At 41.2% G+C, this 21,820-nt stretch overlaps 1 protein-coding gene across 1 annotated transcript in view; it reads left to right on the forward strand.

Annotated features, from left to right (window-relative positions):
• Nucleotides 1-21,820, forward strand: part of LOC122556042 (transferrin receptor protein 1-like) — a 54,623-nt gene that overhangs the window by 13,050 nt on the left and 19,753 nt on the right. Inside the window, exons 6-12 of the mRNA XM_087993476.1 lie at nucleotides 5,451-5,562; nucleotides 7,477-7,599; nucleotides 9,983-10,078; nucleotides 13,192-13,331; nucleotides 15,452-15,618; nucleotides 16,299-16,415; nucleotides 17,254-17,339. Coding sequence (XP_087849602.1) covers nucleotides 5,451-5,562; nucleotides 7,477-7,599; nucleotides 9,983-10,078; nucleotides 13,192-13,331; nucleotides 15,452-15,618; nucleotides 16,299-16,415; nucleotides 17,254-17,339 — 841 coding nt within the window. The remainder of the gene's footprint in view (nucleotides 1-5,450; nucleotides 5,563-7,476; nucleotides 7,600-9,982; nucleotides 10,079-13,191; nucleotides 13,332-15,451; nucleotides 15,619-16,298; nucleotides 16,416-17,253; nucleotides 17,340-21,820) is intronic.

Genomic DNA, 21,820 nt, shown 5'->3' on the forward strand with positions numbered 1-21,820 from the left:
CCATTAAGTGTACAAGTCCTGCTAAGATTTGCTTTCCCAAAATGCAGCACCTCGCATTTATCAGAATTAAACTCTATTTGCCACTTTTCAGCCCATTGGCCCACCTGCTCAAGATCTGAGGTAACTTTCTTTGCTGTCCATTACACCACCAATTTTGGTGTCATCTGCAAACTTAGTAACTATACCTTTCATGCTCACATCCAAATCATTTATTCAAATAATGAAAATTAGTGGACCCAGCACCAATCCTTGTCACAGGCCTCCAGTCTGAAAAACAACCCTCCACCACCACCCTCTGTCTTCTACCTTTGTGCCAGTTCTGTATTCAAATGGCTAGTTCTCTCTATATTCCATGAGATCTAACCTTGCTAACCAGTCTCCCATGGGGAACCTTGTCAAATGCTTAAGTGAAGTCCATATAGATCACATCTACCGCTCTGCATTCGTCAATCCTCTTTGTTACTTCTTCAAAATACTCAATCAATTTTGTGAGACATAATTTCGCACGCGCAAAGTCATGTTGACTATCCGTAATCAGTCCTTGCCGTTCCAAATACATGTACATCCTGTCCTTCAGGATTCCTTCCAACAACTTGCCCACCACCAATGTCAGGCTCACAGGTCTATAGTTCCCTGGCTTGTCCTTACCACACTTCTTGAACAGTTGCACGACGTTAGCCAACCTCCAGTCTTCCAGCACCTCACCTGTGACTATTGATGATACAAATATCTCAGCAAGAGGCCCAGCAATCGCTTCTCTAGCTTCCCACAGAGTTCTGGGGTATACCTGATCAGGTCCTGGGGATTTATCCACTTTTATGCGTTTCAAGGTATCTAGACCTTCCTCCTCTGTAATATGGACATTTTTCAAGATGTCACCATCTATTTATAGAGTCATAGAGATGTACAGCACGGAAACAGACCCTTTGGTCCAACCCGTCCATGCCGACCAGATATCCCAACCCAATCTAGACCCATCTGCCAGCCCTTGGCCCATATCCCTTCAAACCCTTCTTATTCATATATCCATCCAAATGCCTTTTAAATGTAGCAATTGTACCAGCCTCCACCACTTCCTCTGACAGCTCATTCCATACACATACCACCTTTTGCGTGAAAAAGTTGCCCCTTAGTTCCCTTTTATGTCTTTCGCCTCTCACCCTAAATCTCTGCCCTCTAGTTCTGGACTCTTTTTTTTCCCCCAAACCCAGCGAAAAGACTTTGTCTATTTATCCTATACATGGCCCTCATTCTATACCTTCCGTGTCCTTTTCATCAGTAAATACTGATGCAAAATACTCGTTTTGTATCTCCCCCATTTTCTGTGGCTTCACACAAAGGCAGCCTTGCTGATCCTTGAGGGGTCCTATTCTCTCCCGAGTTACCCTTTTGTCTTTAATGTATTTTAAGAACCCTTTGCATTCTCCTTAATTCTATTTGCCAAAGCTGTCTCATGTTCCCTTTTTGCCCTCCTGATTTCCCTCTTAAGTATACTCCTACTGCCTTTATACTCTTCTAAGGATTCATTCGATCTATCCTGACTATACCTGACATATGCTTCCTTTTCCTTAACCAAACCCTCAATTTCTCTAGTCATCCAGCATTCCCTATATCTACCAGCCTTCCCTTTCACCCTAACAGGAATATACTTTCTCTGGATTCTTGTTAACTCATTTCTGAAGGCTTCCCATTACCTGCAAACATCTGCCTCCAATCAGCTTTTGAAAGTTCTTGCCTAATACCATCAAAATTGGCCTTTCTCCAATTTAGAACTTCAACTTTTAGATCCGGTCTATCCTTTTCCATCATATTTTAAATCTAATAGAATTATGGTCGCTGGCCCCAAAGCGCACCCTCACTGATATTTCAGTCACCTGCCCTGCCTTATTTCTCAAGAGTAGGTCAAGTTTTGCACCTTCTCTACTAGGTACATCCACATACTAAATCAGAAAATTGTCTTGTACGCACTTAACATTCCTCTCCGTCTAAACCCTTAACACTATGGCAGTCCCAGTCCATGTTTGGAAAGTTAAAATCCCCTACCATTACTACCCTATTATTCTTACAGATAGCTGCGATTTCCTTACAAATTTGTTTCTCAATTTCCCTCTGACCATTAGGGGAGTCTATAATACAATCCCCATAAAGTGATCATCCCTTTCTTATTTCTCAGTTCCACCCAAATAACTTCCCTGGATATATTTCAGGGAATATCCACACTAAGTACAGCTGTAATGCTATCTCTTCTCAAAAATGCCACTCCCCCCTCCTCTCCTGCCTCCCTTTCTGTCCTTCCTGTAGCATTTGTATCCTGGAACATCACAGTGAGAACATGGCTTTCTATTTAATGCTAGTTGGGATTGCCTGAACAGACCCCTCTCAATCTACAACTTCATGGTCAGATGTATCCCCTGCTTTACCATTCTTATCAAGCTTGAGAGTGCATGAGGAAATTACAGGAACAGCAGCAGACATGCCTAAAAATGAGGTGTCAACTTTCTGAAGATAGAAAACCAGAGTCCTTGCATGCCAAAGGGTAAAGCAGAAATGATCGACAGAGCTAAGTGATTTCCTGATCAAGGGATCAGATCTAAGCTGTGCAGACTTGCCACATCCAGTCATGAATGTGGTGGACTATTAGACTTCACAAGTATCACAACTTCAATAACTGGGAAGCCCAGTACGTTAGTGCAAAAGGTGAAGTTTATAGCATTTTCACCAGCTATCAACTGAAGGTTCCAAATGGATGATCCATCTTGCCCCCCTCCAGAGATCCCCAGCATCTCAGATACCAGTCTTCAGCCAATTTGACTGACTCCACAAAAAAAAATCAAGAAACAGTTGGAGGCATTAAATATTGCGGCGGCAGTGGGCTCTGACAGTATGGTACTGATGACTTGTGTATCTAACCTTGCAGTGCCACGGACAAGCTGTTCCAGAATAGTCTTATCAGTCTGCTCTTGATCGTGAATACAGTGATGGAAGGTGTCATCCGTATTGCTTTTAAGCAGTGTTTGCTCAGTAACAACCTGCTCACTCATGCTGTCAGTTTGGATTCTTCCAGAGCCACTCAGCTGTTGACCTCATCACAGCCTTAAATCAAACCTGGACTGAAGAGTCAAATTCCAAAAGTGAAGTGACAATGACTTTCTATACATGAAGGCTGCAGTTGATCAATTGTGAATTTGATCCTTAACAAAACTGCTGTAATTGGGAATTGGAGAACTGAGTTAAACCTGGTTGTAGTTGTTAGAGGTCAGTCATCTAAGATTTATGTAATCTCTGCTGGAAGTCCTCAGGGTAGTATCCTCAATCAAACCATCTTCAACTGCTCCATCAATAACCTTCTGTCTATCATAAGGTCAGAAGTGGCGAATGAGCAATAAATCCTGGTCCAGACAGTGCCAACATCCAGTGGGTGAATGAAATAAAGATAGGTCTCTTACGTTAGTCAGGACTGAGATCAACATTTCTATTTACTTTGAAAAGGTTAATGCTTTTAAATCGAGCAAATGTGCTGGGTTGCATATTTAGCTTTGTTTGCCTTTCAGCTTTGGAGTTTTGAGAGAAAAGGAAAGGACTGCAGTTTGAAGTACACAATAGTTCATTTCTCTTATTTCTGTTTCATGTAATGTTTGAGTGATTTTGAGCTTCAGTTTCTTTCATTAAATATGGATGCAGTTGGAACAGTTCTGTGAATGAAAAAGGAATTTAATGTTTTGAGATGGTTCAGAAGAGGTGAATTGGCTGGAAGCGTTATTTGTTGTGGAAAAGCTGAAGTAATGTGGAATAAATGCAACATCCTGTTTTAGTTCAAAGTTGATTTTTGAATAAGGCATGATTTCAATTCTCATTGATCAATTGATAAATAAGGTGTGTACAGTGTTGGTGTACAGTGTTGATTTGTCATTCACTAATGACTTTTGCTCAATACTTGTCATTGAAGTTTGGGAAGACTAGTCACCTAAGTATGCATCCATTGACCTACAGTAGTAACTTGCAAACTGTTGTCCAATATGACTCCAGTTCTCCACTATTTAAAATTGAACATGATCTTAAATGCCATCAAAACTAAAAGAGCAACAAGTGGACATCAGAAAAACATTCCCTCCTACCAAGCTCTATTAATTCATCCTTATTACAATTGTGTAATTCATCCTTGAGCTATTCCCTTGTTTGCAGTATAGCTAAATTGCTTCAGGAAAACTAGATACCTTGCATCTCACTGAGGAGTCTTCAGGCCAGTTCACATCCAACAACATGCTTTGTAGTGAATCACGTGCTAAAGCTTTGTTTGCTTCTGCCAACATCTTTCATGTTCTCCCAGGAATCTATCCTTAGCCTCTTCTTAGTTCTGTAAGATGTCCCCCCTCAACCACATGCAGTAACTGATGCAATGTTACTCTGTAATCTAACAATACCCAACTGTACCCACCTTCACCTCTCGACTTATCTACAATCTCAAATTTCTTAAACTGGTTCTGAGACCAGAAATTTCCTTCAATGTAAATATTGGGAGGACTGAATCTGTTTTCTTTATGGCCACTGTTGAATCCATTCTTCTTCTACTGGGTGTTCTCAATCTTGGTGTATTTGACCCCAGATGACTGATTACATTTATATTATCTGTGAGACTGCCTATTTCCACCCCTTGCATTATCCAACTCCACCCCTGTCTTAACTATGCTGAAATCTTCCTCTGCTCCATGTTCTTTTCAACTTCAAAAACTTTCCTAACCAGCCTTCCATATTTTGTCATCCAAAACCTTGAACGCCCATGTCCCAACATGCGCCAAGTTCCATTCTTCCTGTGTTCACTGACCCACGCTGGCTTGCATTTCAAATTCTCTTTTTCAGTTCTTACTATGGATTTGTCTCTTTCTATCTTTTTAATCTCCTTTATAACCCTGTCAGAAATACCTTTATTGCTTTTGAGTATTGCTGATTTTTAAATAATGTACCATTTGCTCTGTGTCTTTAACTTCCAAGACAATTAGTTGGCACTAGAATTACTCCAAAACCCCTTTGATGTTGCTTTAAATCTATTTTTTGCTGAAGTATTTGGCCATGACCTCTAAGTTTTGGGGCTCATTGGTGCACCAACAAACAAAATTTGACAGTGCAACACTTGCAAATATTTTGCTTTGCTCAAGTGCTGTAAGAATGAGTTGCTGTCAGTTACTGAACCAGTAATAATGAAATTATTATTTCAGGATTCATGGGAAGTTGTTTTTCCCCATAGAACAATTGAGGGAAAAGTTCCCTGAATGCTTTTGAGTGCCTTTCAACCAAGTCTTCCCGTTTGAGTTCGGTTTTCCAAGTTGTTATCATGAAACTTGGAACATATCACCCTCAGCTGTTATTCAAATGCAATTACTCTGCAATGTTCTTCTACTTTGAAACAACATGTTAGAGGTAACTATAGAATTTTAAATTATATTTGTGTCTAGTGCATCTCCAAATAGAGTCTGGATTGTTGGTGGTGGAAATCCTGAAGAAATGCAATTAGGACAGCAAAACCCAAAGGTCTTCTGCCCATACAGTGCAACTGGTAACTTCACGGTAAGGATCATCTGTCATGAGTTAATAATATACTCCAGTGAATTTGAAGCTTCCTCGAGGGTATTATGACTTGCTAAGTAGATTAGCTGGCTTATAGTGACCGTTTCAATCCTATGCACAGCATTTCAATCCAGGACATTATGGTATATGCTTGCAGTTCAGATTTCTAATTTGCACTGATCCTGAACTGTTTGACACATACATAGTGCTGTCAATACGCAAGGATATAATTTTAAAATGTAGTGAATGATCTAATATATATAAGGTCTCTGGGTGCATAACACTCATGTGCCCCAATCTCTTGCTGTTATGCCCCAGCCTGCCTTCCCACCCTTACTGGCTCTCTTAGTGTATTGAATTGTAATCTAAAAGTCAACTGGAATATTTTTGTCCCTTAGTTAGAATTTAAAAAGTTGAACTTCGGCTAATTTAGATTTAATAACTTTTGTGTAGATTCTACACTGTGTTGGCAATTTATAGTCATAGAGATGTATAGCATGGAAACGGACCCTTTGGTTCAACTTGTCCATGCCGACCAGGTAGCTTATATTAATCTCGTTCAACTTGCCAGCACTTGGCTCATATCCCTCTAAACCTTTACCATTCATATACCCATCCAGTTGCCTTTTAAATGTTGTAATTGTACTAGCCTCCACCACTTCCTCTGGCAGCTCATTCCATACAAGCACCACCCCCTACGTGATGAAGTTGTCCCTTAGGTCTCTTTTATATCTTTTCCCCCTCACCTAAACCTATACCCTCTAGTTCTGGCCTCCCCCGCTCCAGGGAAAAGACCTTGTCTGTTTATCCTGTCCATGGCCCTCATGATTTTATAAACTCTATTATGGAGGAGAAGGTGAGGTCTGCAGATGCTGGAGATCAGAGCTGAAAATGTGTTGCTGGAAAAGCGCAGCAGGCCAGGCAGCATCCAGGGAACAGGGGAATCGACGTTTCGGGCATAAGCCCTTCTTCAGGAATGAGGAAAGTGTGTCCAGCAGGCTAAGATAAAAGGTAGGGAGGAGGGACTTGGGGGAGGGGCGTCGGTAATGGAAGGCGGTGCTGAGTTCCTAACCTGCAATCTTCTTCCTGACCTCTCCGCCCCCACCCCAGTCTGACCTGTCACCCTCACCTTGACCTCTTTCCACCTATCGCATTTCCGAAGCCCCTCCCCCAAGTCCCTCCTCCCTACCTTTTATCTTAGCCTGCTGGACACACTTTCCTCATTCCTGAAGAAGGGCTTATGCCCGAAACGTCGATTGTCCTGTTCCCTGGATGCTGCCTGGCCTGCTGCACTTTTCCAGCAACACATTTTCAGCTCTAAACTTCTATTATGTCAACCCTCAGCCTCTGACATCAGCCTATTCAACCTCTCCCTATAGCTCAAATCCTCCAACTCTGGCAACATCCTTGTAAATCTTTTATGAGCCCTTTCAAGTTTGACCAATAGGAAGGAGACCAGAATTGTAAGCAATATTCCAAAAACAGTTGTTTTCCCAAAAATTTTGTCCAAAATTATTGCTGTTTTGTGTGAATGGGCCAGAAGATTGTCATTTACATTGCTTTCATGATTAGTTTTGACTAACGACCAAAACCCTGCCTTTGTTTTTCATAGATTTAAAATTTGTAAGCTAGAGTTTTTCAACAGTTCGCCATCTGCCTCTGTTCCAAGTCACTAAAAATGCTATTGTTCAGTCTTTTAAAACTCAGTGCTTTGACCCAGATCTAACTAAATAAAATCATTTTTTTTATGATGGCTTTTGTTGGTTCTTTTTTACCAACTCTGAAATGGAGAAGCCTGATGCTTTCTTCCTGCTGTTTCCCCTGAAAGTCTCGCTAATAATAAGATTTTTTTTTGTTAATAAGGATGGATGCAAGTTGTAGTTCTCACCTAATGCATTTTGTGCTCTGTTTCAGGGAAAGCTTGTTTATGCCAACTATGGAACTAAAGATGATTTTAAACTTTTGAACAGCATGAGTGTGCCGGTCAATGGAAGTGTTGTTGTTGTTCGTGCAGGAAAGATTAATTTTGCTGAGAAGGTACTGTGACTGGTCATTAAATGTGGTTTACTCAATCTTTTTTGCTGTTATGATTTGGAGATGCCAGTGTTGGACTGGGTTATACAAAGTTAAAAATCTCACAACACAAGGTTATAGTCCAACAGGTTTAATTGGAAGCACACTAGCTTTCGGAGCGACACTCCTTCATCAGGTGGTAGTCACCTGATGGAGTGTCGCTCCGAAAGCTAGTGTACTTCTGATTAAACCTGTTGGACTATAACCTGGTGTTGTGATTTTTAACGTTTTTGCTGTTGTTACTGGACTACATGTGCTGTATTTAGTAACCAATTGGATGGTGGGATAAGTCATCAGATATCGATATTTTCTAATCCATCTGCTCAAACATTGAGACCCCTATGGAGCAGGTCGGTCTTGAAAATAGGTTTTCTGGCTTAGAGGTAGGGACATCAAACCTACACCCTAAACCTCAACCTGAGCTACAAACCTTGCACGCTACCACTGTGCGGCAAGAACCCATAATAAGTCACATCCATGTTTGCTGATGATGGCATTTACAGCATATTGACCGCAGCACTTTGATTTTAATGTGCAGTCATTTATTTTAGAGTTTATAAGATATAAATACTTTTAATGGTGGAAACACTAGAAGCGGTGAAGGTCCAAGACCATTTAGGGTTTCAGATTCATTTATTAATAATCTCATATGAACAGTTACAGCAAATAATTACGAGTTGTTACTTAAAAGCTGACCCTTATATCAAGATGAACAACAAATAAGGGATAGCTGTAATGCTTCAGCTGTGCAAAGTGTTGCTTGTACTACACCCTGAATAATAGAATATGAAGGTTGTAGTGGTATTCTTAAGAGGGAAATCAGGAGGGCAAAACAGTTCAGGAAATATATATTAGATTTGGAGGAAGTGGTACTCTGTATACCAGAATGAAAGCTGCTACCCCCAAACCAGCCAAATTAAATTTTAGGAAATTGCACAAAATGGTCCAAGCAATGCCAGTTCAAAAGTTCTGCTCGTCTCTTTTAAGATGGATTCCATCTTGTGTTCTTTAATGTTATTGTATTTGATTTGTATGAAATATTGCACGTTTTTACAAGATCATTAGAAAGTTGAAAGTTAGAATTTGAAGTCAAAGTGAATTGGAACATTTTATAAAGTCCATTTTCATTTTATTCAGTGTTTTTCTTGTATACGGTTACATCTCAGGATTCATGAACATGAATGACTGTGTAAAGATCTCATCTCCTAGGTGTAATTTTCCTTGTACTGGCATGACTTGCTACATATCTAAAATTGCGAAATGTTTTAATTCTCTTGTATGTCCGCCATGTTTATAAATGAGAAAATAAAAACCGCAATTGATGTTAGACCGATTTAATTTTAAGTTTGATGTTGATGGATTTTTATCATCACACATACCTGTATATGAGTAAAGTTGTAGCATTTATCTTTTTGAATACTGGAATAGGCTTCAGATAAATGGCTTATTTTTGTTTCTATGTGTTATTTATTTTCAATAATTACATCTGTTGTTGTGAGCTGATTCTTATATTAGTGGTATTTCAATTGTCAGGAACATTTTTTTAAGAAATTGGAAGATTTTTGCTGTGATTTTGCTTCGGTCAATTAAACTGTGATGCTTTCAATTCTTTTCCAAGTAGCATTCTATAGCAGGTCAAAAATGTGATCTGGTATATCTAATTTCATTGTCTTTTGTTAACTGAAACCATGCAGTTGCAACCTTTCCACGTATCCTACTTGCTGCATTAATTTGAATGAGGTTTCTGTATAATCTTAAATGGCTTTGTTTCTGTTCTAAATGCTTTGCATTGTTTTTTTGATAAGATTTGCTGTTAAGTTTCAGATTTCCCATGAGATAGAAATACTGTGTTGTAAAGAATAGTGTTTTTTTCTGTGGCCAGCCTTCATGGGATTGTGAGAGAGGAAGAACAAAACTATGCTTATGTTACATGGGATTTTTGCATCATCCTCCACATTGATGAATCTTGAGATAACTTTAGATACAACTCAAATTTAAAGAGTGGAAGAACTTGAGATACTATCTCCTTAAAAAGAAGCAAGCAGAACCTGTTCAGAATCTAAACAGTTGCATGAAGCATGATACTCTCTTGGCAAATAAGTTGGGTGATGCAGAACAAAGTATTAGCACTGGTTGTTAGGTGCAAAAATAATGTAAGACTTAACTTTCCGTTCCCATTATAATTGCTTGCAGGAGTTAAAACAGAAAAAGTTGATATGTGAAGATGACAACTGTAGGTTTTATATATTTATAATCTGGACAGAAATGTTTATATTAACAACTGCAGTCAGCAAAGTGATTAAAATATACAAATTGCTTGGTGATTAATCTTTCTTTTCTCTTCTAGGTTACTAATGCTGAGAACATGAAAGCTGGAGGTGTTCTAATCTATCCTGATCCTGAAGATTATAACCTGGATCCAGATGTAGCTATATTTGGACATGTATGTACACTGAAAGTCGCAGTGATATTGTTACTGGATTAGTAATCTTGAACTAATGCTGGCAGAGTGTTCAACTAAGTATAATATCTGGAATATAAGCCTCACATCAGTAATTGTGACCATGAAACTTCTGAATAATAATTTTAAAAACCCATTTGATTCGTTATTTATTTTAAAAGAAGGAAATCTGAACTACTTGTCACTCCAGACCATAGCAATTTTAAAATAGCCTGGAAAGTCACTCTGTTGTACCAAATCACTGCAGAAAACCTGAAAACTTAAGCAAAAAGCAAAGGCACAATGTACTCTGGGTTGGGACTTCATTTGGTGGCATAACCACTGACCAAACTGGCTGTGTCCTAAGGGTTTGTTTAAAACACGAGCATGCAGCCGGTGGTGGAGAAAACAAGGGTCAAAGTGTACTACTTTGTTGAGCTATCACCTTTCTTAAAATAGTGGCACCATGTTAGGCAACCTCCAGTCTTCCGGCACCTCACCTGTGGCTATCGATGCTTCAAATATCTCAGCAAGGGATCCTACCTTCTAACAAAGTTCCAGGGTAGACTTTATCATGTCCTGAGGATTTATCCATCTTTTTGCGTTGTCATCCAGGACCACCACCTCTATAATATGTACATTTTTTTAAGATGTCACCATTTATTTCCGCCCGCTCTCTATCTTTCAGATGCTTGTCCTGCGGCTCCATACATAAGTGATCTTTCTGATGTTTAAGGGGCCCTATTCGCTCCCTAGTTACCTTTTCCTCCTTGATATATTTATAGAATCCCTTTAGATTCTCCTTGACCTTATCTGTCAAAGCTATCTCATGTCTCCGTTTTGCCTTTCTGATATCCCTCTTAAGTATACTACTACAGCCTTCATATTGCAAGGATTCACTCGATCTCTGCTGTCTATACCTGACATTATCACCTTCTTTGTTAAGCTAAGGAAAAGCCAAGGAACTATAAAGTGGCGAGTCTGACATCAGTGATGGGCAAGTTGCTGAGGGATTCCTGAGGGACAGGATTTGCATGTACTTATAAAGGCAAGGACTGAGGGATAGTCAACATGGTTTTGTGCGTAGGAATTCATGTCTCATTAATGTGGTTGAGTTTTTTGAAAAAGTAACAAAGAGGATTGATGAAGACAGAGCAGTGGATGTGACGTGTATGTGGATGTTAGTAAGGCATTCGACAAAGTTCCGAATGGTAGACTGCTTAGCAAGGTTCGATCGCATGGAGTATGGGGAGAACTAGCCATTTAGATACGAAACTGGCTTGAGAGTAGGAGACAGAGGTTGGTGGTGGAGGGTTGCTTTTCAGACTGGAGGCCTGTAACCAGTGGTCTGCCACAAGGATCTGTGCTGGGTCCAATGCTTTATATAAATGATTTGAATGTGAACATGAGGTATAATTGGTAAGTTTGTCAATTGGTGACACCAAAATTGGTGGTGTAGTGGAAGTAAAGGTGATTACTTCAGAGTACAACAGGACCTTGATCAGATGGGCTGTGGAGTGGTACGTGGAGTTTAATTTAAATAAACATGAGGTGCTGCATTTTGGAAAGGCAACTCCAGGCATAACTTACACACTTCATTGTAAGGTCCTGGGAAATGCTGCTGAACAAAGAGACCTTTGAGTGCAGGTTCATAGTTCCTTGAAGGTGGAGTCACAGGTAGATAGTATAATGAAGGTGGCATTTGGTATGCTTTCCTTTACAGTTGGGTGCATTGCATGTAGGTGTTGGGAGATCATGTTGCAGCTGTACAGGGTGTCTGTTAGGTCACTTTTGGAATACTGCATGCAAATCTGGTCTCCTTGCTATAGGAAGAATGTTGTGAAACTTGAATGGGTTCACAAAAGATTTACAAGGATGTTGCCAGGATTGGAGAGTCTGAGCTATAGGGACAGGCTGAATTGGCTGGCGTCTCGGAGGCTGAGGGGTAACTATAGAGAGATTTGTAAAGTCATGAGGGCATGGATAAGATATATAGACAAGGCCATTTCTCTGGGGTGGGGGAGTCCAAAACTAGAGGGCATAAGTTTAAGGTGAGAAGAGAAAGATTTCAAAGAGACCCAAGGGGCAGCATTTTTGCACTGAGGTTAGTGCATGTACAGAATGAGCTGCCAGATGAAGTGGTGGATTCTGGTACAATTGCAACATTTAACCGGTATATAAATTGGAAGGGTTTAGAAGGATATGGGCCAAATGCTAGCAAATAAGACTAGATTAGTTCAGGATATGTGATCGGCATGGACAAGTTGGACTGAAGGGTCTGTTTCCAAACTGTACACTGCATGACTCTGACTCTACCTATCATTGGTGCCTCTGTCCATGATGTATGGGTAGCAGTAATTATTGCACAGTCATTGTCAAGAAGAAATCCTGTTATGTCATGTGGCATTGTCACCATGGTTAAGTGGGATAAATTCCAAATACTTTTAATAGAATAGCACTCAGTACTGAGCATCTAATGAGGGCTTGTGGACCAACAATGACAGAACTAAATTCATCGATAATCTAATGGATTACCATTTCCCTCACTCTGACCTTGCTAGCTTGCCACAGGTCAACTCATTAAATGAGGTCTGAACAGAGTATGCTGGCAGCAGTACCAGGAATACCTGCAAATGGGGTGTTTAAAGTAAGTTGAAATGAAGAAATTAGAATGTGGGTGGCATGGTGGCACAGTGGTTAGCACTGCTGCCTCACAGCGCCAGAGACCCGGGTTCAATTCCCGCCTCAGGCGACTGACTGTGTGGAGTTTGCACGTTCTCCCCGTGTCTGCGTGGGTTTCCTCCGGGTGCTCCGGTTTCCTCCCACAGTCCAAAAATGTGCAGGTCAGGTGAATTGGCCATGCTAAATTGCCCGTAGTGTTAGGTAAGGGGTAAATGTAGGGGTATGGGTGGGTTACGCTTCAGCGGGTCGGTGTGGACTTGTTGGGCTGAAGGGCCTGTTTCCACACTGTAATGTAATCTAATAATCAAATCTAATCATAAGTTCATTGGTGACCACTCCAAAATACTTGCCTGCAAAATGTTATTCTTACTGTGTCTACTCATTTTCTTGACTCTGTAAAGTTAACAGGTGCATTTTTTTTTCATTTTTAAAAGGTTCATATGGGCTTGGGTGATCCGCGTTCTCCTGGATTTCCATCCTTCAATCACACACAGTTCCCACCAACTAAATCGTCAGGACTTCCTGGAATCTTAGTTCATTCAATTAGTGCAAATGCAGCTGCATCGCTTCTCCGGTAAATATACGTTCCATAAGTATGAAGAACTTGTTAATCCACGGACTTTGCTTTTCGCAGCATAGGAAATTGTATGACCTATAATGTGTGCCATGTATTTTTGTTTTCGGTTAGTGCTCTGATCTGTACTAACAAGCTCAATGAAATGTTGCAATTCACTTAATTATTTTCAATTCTGATTGTTCAGGCCTTCATTGTTGTCTTGATGAAGACCTGTAGCTTGGCATAGAAGATGGTTCAGCAGCTAAGATGTCAGGGGCCATTGTTACACACATTTCCAGTTTCAAATCTCTGTTTACTTAGAGTTAGAAAGACGTACAGCACAGAAACAGACCCTTTGGTCCAACTCGCCAATGCTGACCACATATCCTAAATAAATTTGCCAGCACTTGGCCTATATACCTTTAAGTTCTTCCTATTCCTAAAACCATCCAGACACCTTTTTAAATGTTATAATTGTACCAGCCTCCTCCACTTCCTCTGGCAGCTCATTACATTATACGCAGCACTCTCTGCATGAAAAAGTTGCCCCTTACGTCCCTTTTAAATCTTTCTCCTCTCACCTTAAACATATGCCTTCTAGTTCTGGACTACCTTACCCCAGGTAAAAGATCTTGTTTTATTACCCTTTCTATGCCCCTCATGATTTTATAAGCCTCTATAAAGTCATCCCTCAGTCTCTGACTCTCCAGGCACACCCTCCAACCCTGGCAACATTCTTGCCAGTCTTTTCTGAACCCTTTCAAGTTTCACAACATCCTTCCTATAGCAGGAAGACCAGATTTGCGCACACTTGCAAAAGTGGCCTAACCAGTGTCGTCTAGAGACTCCTCTTGACCTCCCAACTCCTACTGCTAGCTCTGACCAATAAAGGAAAGCATACCAAATGCTGCCTTCACTATATCCTATCTACCTGCAACTCCAATTTCAAGCAACTGTGAGTCTGCACACCAAAGTCTATTTGTTCAACAACACCCTCCAGGACCTTGCCATTAAATCCTGTGGCTCAGTGGTTAGTTAGCATTGTTGCCTCACAGCGCCAGGGACCCAGGTTTGTTTCCAGCCTTGGACTACTGTCAGTGTGGAGTTCGCACATTCTCCCTGTATCTGCGTGGGTCTTCTGAGTGCTCCGGTTTCTTCCCACAGTTCAAAGATGTGCAGGCCAGGTGAATTGGCCATGTTAAATTGCCCATGGTGTTAGGTGCATTAGTCTGAGGGAAATGGGTCTGGGTGGGTTACTCTTTGGAGGGTTGGTGTGGGCTGAAGGGCCTGTTTCCACAGTGTAGGGAATCTCATGTAATCATTAAGCATATAAGTCCTGCCCTGGTTTGCCTTTCCAAAACGAAGCACCTCACTTCTGTCTAAAGCCCGTTGGCCCATCTGATCGAGATCCTGTTGTAATCTGAGGTAACCTTCTTCGCTGTCCACTGCACCTCCAATTTTGGTGTCATCTGCAAATTTACTAACTATACCTCTTATGCTTGCATCCAAATCATTTATATAGATGATGAAAAGTAGTGGACCCAGCACCAATCCTTGTGATACACCTCTCGTCACAGGCCTCCAATCTGAAAAACAGCCCTCCACCACCATCCTCTGTCTTCTCCCTTCGAGCCAGTTCTGTATCCATATTCATTACTACTTCAGAAATCTCAAGTGTTAGTGAGACATTATTTCCCCCACACACAGCCATTTTGAGTATCCCTAATCAGTCCTTGCCTTTCCACATACATTTAAATCTTGTCCCTCAGGATTTCCTTCAACAAGTCGCCCACCACCAATGTCAGGCTCATCAGTCCATATTTCCCTGGCTTTTCCTTACTACCTTTCTTAAATAGTGGCACCATATTCACCAACCTCCAGTCTTCCAGCACCTTAGGTGTGACTATCAATGATCCAAACATCTCAGCAAGGGGCCCATGAATCATTTCCATAGTTTCCCACAGTGTTCTAGACTATAACTGATTTATCGTCCTTGTGGTTTAAGACATCCAACCCTACCACCTCTGTAATATGGATATTTTTCAAGATGTTACCATCTATTTCCCCACATTTCTATTTTGATTATAATTTGACGCCTGTGTTTTGTTTTAGTAATCTGTAGGTTTCTTTTTTTTTAGTAAATTGGGTGGTGTAGCAGCTCCACCTAGTTGGAAGAGCAAAGCAACCAAAGTTGGGCCAGGGTTTGCCAATGATGATGAACAAGTAATGATGGAAGTGAATAATGTTGAAGAAGTAAGAGGAATGCACAATGTCTTTGCAGTTGTTAAGGGGTTCGAAGAACCAGGTAATTTATTATTTAAATTTATTCAATGCAGATGAGTAGCGATCACGTAACTATCCACTGGTGATTCAGGTGTAGTCTTAAGCAGAAAAGCAAAAATCGTTGTCTCAATCCTCCTTCCCCTGAGTTCAGAACTACAAACATGTTCTTAAACAACATTATGCTGAATGTTTGTTTGAACTTTGACTGACCTAGGAGCGGCATTATATTGCGAAGATACAGGCAAGAATAAAGATCTAAGTGCTATGAAAATGTTGACCTGACTAGTTGTCCTACTCAAGGTCAAAATAGCAGATTAATAGTCTGTATAGAGCTAACATTTACAGCCTTGTAAATGAAGATTGGAAAGATGATACAATACCTTCAAAGTGTGTCAGAGCTTTGACTCTAGCTTGACAATTATCAAATGTCCAGCTGTCAATATGACTGTGATCTGATGGTAGTTTTTACTTCTATAATTCAGAGGAACCTCGATTATCCGACAATCGATTAACATATGAATTTCTGATGATCCGAACAGGGTCACTATGCATGTCTAACTGTTATCAGTCGTTTGATTATCCGGCATTTGATTAACGGAATGAAATACTCCCCGCGCATTTCCTTCGGATAATTTAGGTTCCTCTGTCGATAATTGCCCAATGTAATTCGCCTGCTTTTAATTTCTTTTTTGCCACACTTAGATCATTATGTTGTAATTGGCGCTCAGCGTGATGCCTTTGGCCCTGGTGCAGCAGAATCTGGAGTGGGAACTGCTTTGCTGTTGGAGCTGTCCAGAGTCTTTACGAGAATGGTTGAAGGTGAGAGTATAGGCTACGTTGAATATGTGCTTATTAAAATTGTATGGGACGAAGGGTGGAATACCCTACCTACATAAAACTGTTTGTTTATACAATGAAAAGTGTGTTCTATGTTAAGTATTTAACCATCCAAAACTGATCCCAAACGATGAAGATATGCTCTGATTGTTGGAAAAAGAGCTGTTTGGAATAACTGGTATCCACTTGGAAAATGTTGCTATGTTAAGCCCGGAATACTGGAACAGATGGTTTTGAATGGTTAGGAGAAATAACATTAAACTTCTCTTGGTCAGAACTGGTTTCCCCTTTTGGAAAATAAGTTAAACCTAACAAATTGTTTCATTGAGCAGAGCAAACTTTTCTCCACAGGCACTGATGGACCTGTATTTTGTTTTTTTTATTTCACCTGACTGCTTTTAGTGGGGAGAAGTCCACAAATCTAGATTGCTTGATTGACTGTGTGCATCCTGTCTATGATAAGACTTGGTACAATAAATGGCAGTGTTACTTCTTTTTGTGAATAGGCTTAGGAGAATGTGGCATTGTAGCCTGATTTTTCTTGGTGCCCATATTGATTTTTCTGAAACAAATCACCTGGACAATTTGGGAGTGGAAACTACCATCTTTGTGTATTCCCCCTTCCCCTGTCCAATTTCCCTGCCTCAACTGCAAACTTGATTAGAATATGTTTGCTCTGCTCTTATGGAAGCTAGTATTATGTATGCTTCAGTATCATGTATGTGTATCTGTTCAAGCTACTGAGAGCTAAGTTGTGAGTTCATTGCAAAATATTTCAAACTTTTTTAATATTAACAGATAAAATGTTTTTTTTAATTAGATGGTTTCAGACCCAGAAGAAGTATTATCTTTGCAAGCTGGAGCGGTGGTAGTTTTGGAGCAATTGGAGCAACAGAATGGCTAGAGGTTAGACTTCAAATCTTCAGTTTTTAAGAACTGCTGAAGTATGCAGCATTTTGTGAATAGGTTACTTAAAATTCACTTTCTCTTGATGGGCACTGACTCAAAGAACTTTTTGTTTAATATATAAAAGATGTATTTGAGATATGCTTAGTCCTTAAAGTATTTTAAGGGAATATCATTTCAAGTAAGTCACTGTGTTAGAACATAATTACTTTAATGTTGTGGTTCTGTTCGCCGAGCAGGAAATTTTTGTTGCAAACGTTTCGTCCCCTGTCTCGGTGACATCCTCAGTGCTTGGGAGCCTCCTGTGAAGCGCTTCTGTGGTGTTTCCTCTGGCATTTATAGTGGCCTGTCCCTGCCGCTTCCGGTTGTCAGTTTCAGCTGTCCACTGTAGTGGCCGGTATATTGGGTCCAGGTCGATGTGTTTGTTGTTGGAGTTTGTGGATGAGTGGCATGCTTCTAGGAATTCCCTGGCTGTTCTTTGTTTGGCTTGCCCTATAATGGTAGTGTTGTCCCAGTCGAATTCATGTTGCTTGTCATCTGTGTGTGTGGCTACTAAGGATAGCTGGTCGTGGCGTTTCGTGGCAAGTTGATGTTCATGGATGCGGATCGTTAGCTGTCTTCCTGTTTGTCCTATATAGTGTTTTGTGCAGTCCTTGTATGGGATTTTGTACACTACATTAGTTTTGCTCATGCTGGGTATCGGGTCCTTCGTTCTGGTGAGTTGTTGTCTGAGGGTAGCTGTTGGTTTGTGTGCTGTTATAAGTCCTAGTGGTCGCAGTAGTCTGGCTGTCAGTTCGGAAATGCTCCTGATGTATGGTAGTGTGGCTAGTCCTTTGGGTTGCGGCATGTCCTCGTTCCGTTGTCTTTCTCTTGGGCACCTGTTGATGAAATTGCACGGGTATCCGTTTTTGGCGAATACCTTGTATAGGTGTTCCTCTTCCTCTTTTTGCAGTTCTGGTGTGTTGTGGCCCTTTTGAATAGTGTCTTGATGCAATTTCTTTTGTGTGTGTTGGGGTGGTTGCTTTCATAGTTCAGGACTTGGTCGGTGTGTGTGGCTTTCCTGTGTACCTTTGTGGTGAATTCTCTGTTTGGTGTTCTCTGTACCATCACGTCTCGGAATGGAGTTGGTTGTCCTTTTCTTCTTCTCTCGTGAATCGGATTCCTGTTAGTGTGGCGTTGATGATCCTGTGTGTGTTCTCTGTTTCTGTGTTTTTAATGATTACAAAGGTGTCATCAACATATCTGACCCAGAGTTTGGGTTGAATTTGTGGTAAGACTGTTTGTTCTAACCTTTGCATTACTGCTTCTGCTATGAGTCCAGAGATAGGTGAGCCCATGGGTGTTCCGTTGATTTGTTCGTATATCTGGTTGTTGAATGTGAAGTGTGTTGTGAGGCACAAGTCCAGTAGTTTGAGTATGCCGTCTTTGTTGATAGGTACAACGTCCTGTTGTCTGTTCTGTATGTCCAGCAGATTGGCTATTGTTTCTCTGGCTAGGGTTTTGTCAATAGAGGTGAACAGAGCCGTTACGTCGAATGAGACCATAGTTTCTTCCTTGTCTATGTGTATATTTCTGATGATGTCCAAGAATTCCTGTGTTGATTGTATAGATTGTCTGGATCTGCTGATCAGGTGTTTCAGTTTCTGCTGTAGTTCTTTAGCCAGTTTGTGTGATGGTGTCCCTGGTAGTGATACTATGGGTCTGAGTGGGATGTCTGGTTTGTGCACTTTAGGTAGTCCATAGAATCTGGGGGTGTTGTTGCTTTCAGGTTTCATTCTTTGTAGGTCCGACCTGGTTATCTGTCCGTTTTTTTGTAGATTCCTCAGTGTGTTATTTATCCTATTGGTGAGCTGTGGGGTGGGGTCAAACTCCCTCTTTTGGTAGGTGTTGGTATCTGCAAATAGTTGTGCTTTTCGGGTGTATTCTGCTTTGTCCAAGATGACCGTCATTCTGCCTTTGTCTGCTGATAGTATGATTATGTTCTTATCGTTTCTTAGTGATTTTAGTGCTTCCCTCTCCTTGGTGTTGAGGTTATGTGTTTGTCTTTTCCTTGTTATCAGAGGTACGATACTTTGCCTCACTGTTTGTTGTGTCTCTTCTGTCAGTCCATTGTTCCTGTGTGTGCATTCTAGTGCTGCTAGGAAGTCTGCTGTCTTGGCGTCCCTGTGGTTGTAGTTGAGTCCCTTGGTCTGTATTGTTCTTTCCGTGTCTGTGAGCTGTCTATGGGAGAGGTTTTTAACCCAGGTGTGTGTTGTGGTGTCCTCTTTGTTGTGTGTTAGTTTGGCCATTTTTTATTTTAGTGTCGTTTTTTTTGCGGTGTGTGGTCCTGTTCTGTCCTATGGTGACAGCCCGTTCTATGGTCTGGGTCCATTCCTGATTAGTGGTTTTTGAAATTAACGACTTTTGGCGTGCAATTTCTTGTCTGTATTTGTGAAGTCTGTTGTGCGCGTCTGTAATCATTACCTGGATCATCCTGAATCCGTTCTGTCTGGCTGTGTCCCTGGCTGGTGGATTGTTGACTGGCGATCTGTAGACTGGCGATCTGTATCTGACACATGGTGGAAGGATTCGATTCTTTCGGCATTCATGCAGGAACCGGAGTTGTTCGTATATGGCGCTTAGGCGGTTAGCACAGGATTCCCATTTCCTGGCTTGTCTTAGCGTCTCTCGCCCGTAGGTGTTCAAAGTTTGGGTGAAGATTTGTAGCTCGGGTGCTCGTTGTTGTGGTTCTGTTTGCCGAGCTGGAAAACAGGAAGACAGCTAACGATCCGCATCCGTGAACATCAACTAGCCACGAAACGCCACAACCAGCTATCCTTAGTAGCCACACACGCAAACGGCAAGCAACATGAATTCGACTGGGACAACACTACCATTATAGGGCAAGCCAAACAAAGAACAGCCAGGGAATTCCTAGAAGCATGCCACTCATCCACAAACTCCATCAACAAACACATCGACCTGGACCCAATATATTGGCCACTACAGTGGACAGCTGAAACTGACAATCGGAAGCGGCAGGGACAGGCCACTATAAATGCCAGAGGAAACACCACAGAAGCGCTTCACAGGAGGCTCCCAAGCACTGAGGATGTCACCTAGACAGGGGACGAAACGTTTGCAACAAAAATTTCCAGCTCGGCGAACAGAACAACAACGAGCACCCGAGCTACAAATCTTCACCCAAACTTTGAATAATTACTTTAAGACAGCTGATGACCATTTTCTCAGGACTAAGACTCAATGAATAAAAGTGGATCAATTAACGACACCTGATAGATTAAATAAAATACCAAATCTTCACGTTGAACGTATGACATTCTTAAAAACACTGCCGAATGACTGAGTAAAGACTTTCCAATGTAATTTCCTCCATGTTAAGAGACATACTAAGGGGCAAAGAGCACATGGTGTTGGGGGCAAGTTACTAGCATGGATAGAAGATTTGCTGACTGGCAGAAAGCAGAGTGTGTCGACAAAGGGGTCTTTTTGGCAGCCAATGAGTAGTGGAGTTCCGCAGGGGTCAGTGTTGGGGCCACAACTATTCACGTTATATGTTAACAATCTGGATGAAGCATTTAAGAGTACTGCTGCTAAATTTGCAGATGCCACAAAGATAGATGGAGGGCGGCTTATGGTGAAGAAGAGAGACTGCAGAAGAACTTGAACCAAGCTCCAAGATGAAATACAATGTGGGAAAGTGTGAAGCTATTCACTTTGATGGAAAAAATAGAAGCATAGAATACTTTGTAAATCTGAATCAAAGGAACTCTGGTTCCTAGTTCAGGATTCTCCTAAGGTTAACGTGCAAGTTCATTTGGGAATTAGGAAGGCAAATGCAGTGTTAGCATTCATTTAGAGAGGGCTGGATTATAAGAGCGAAGATGTACTGCTGAAGCTGTATGAAGCGCTAGTCGGACCATATTTAGAATATTGTGAGCTGTTTTCTGCTCTGTATCTAAGGAAGGATCTGCTATCCTCAGGATGTAGAGGAGGTTCACAATGACTACAGGAATGAAGAGCTTGTCATATGAAGAGCAGTTGAGGACTCTACTCAGTGGAGTTTAGAAGGATGAGGTGGAGGGGGCTGCGGAATCTCATTGTAGTTTACAGAATACTGAGGCCTAGAGAGTGAACGTGGAAAAGATGTTTCCACTAGTAGGAGAGACTGAGACCGAGGGTACTGCCTTAGAGTGAAATAATGACCTTTTAAAACTGAGTTGAGGAATTTCTTCAGCCAGAGAGGGTGGTGAATCTGTGGAACTCATTGCCTTGGAAGACTGAGGCCAAGTCTTGCACTTATTTATGACAATGATATGTTCTTGGTTAGTAAGGGGATCCAGGAATAGGAGAAGAAGGCAGGAAAGTGTGGTTGAGAAACATGTCCGCTATGACCAAATGGTGAGCAGACTTGATGGACAGAATGGCCTAATTCTGCTCCTGTACCTTATGGTTAAATAGCCCATGTTTTCATCTTTTTT

This window comes from Chiloscyllium plagiosum, unplaced genomic scaffold (assembly GCF_037043375.1).
Source record: "Chiloscyllium plagiosum isolate Xiang-an unplaced genomic scaffold, Cpla_swu_hap1 HiC_scaffold_13, whole genome shotgun sequence".
NCBI classification, from domain to species: Eukaryota; Metazoa; Chordata; class Chondrichthyes; order Orectolobiformes; family Hemiscylliidae; genus Chiloscyllium; species Chiloscyllium plagiosum.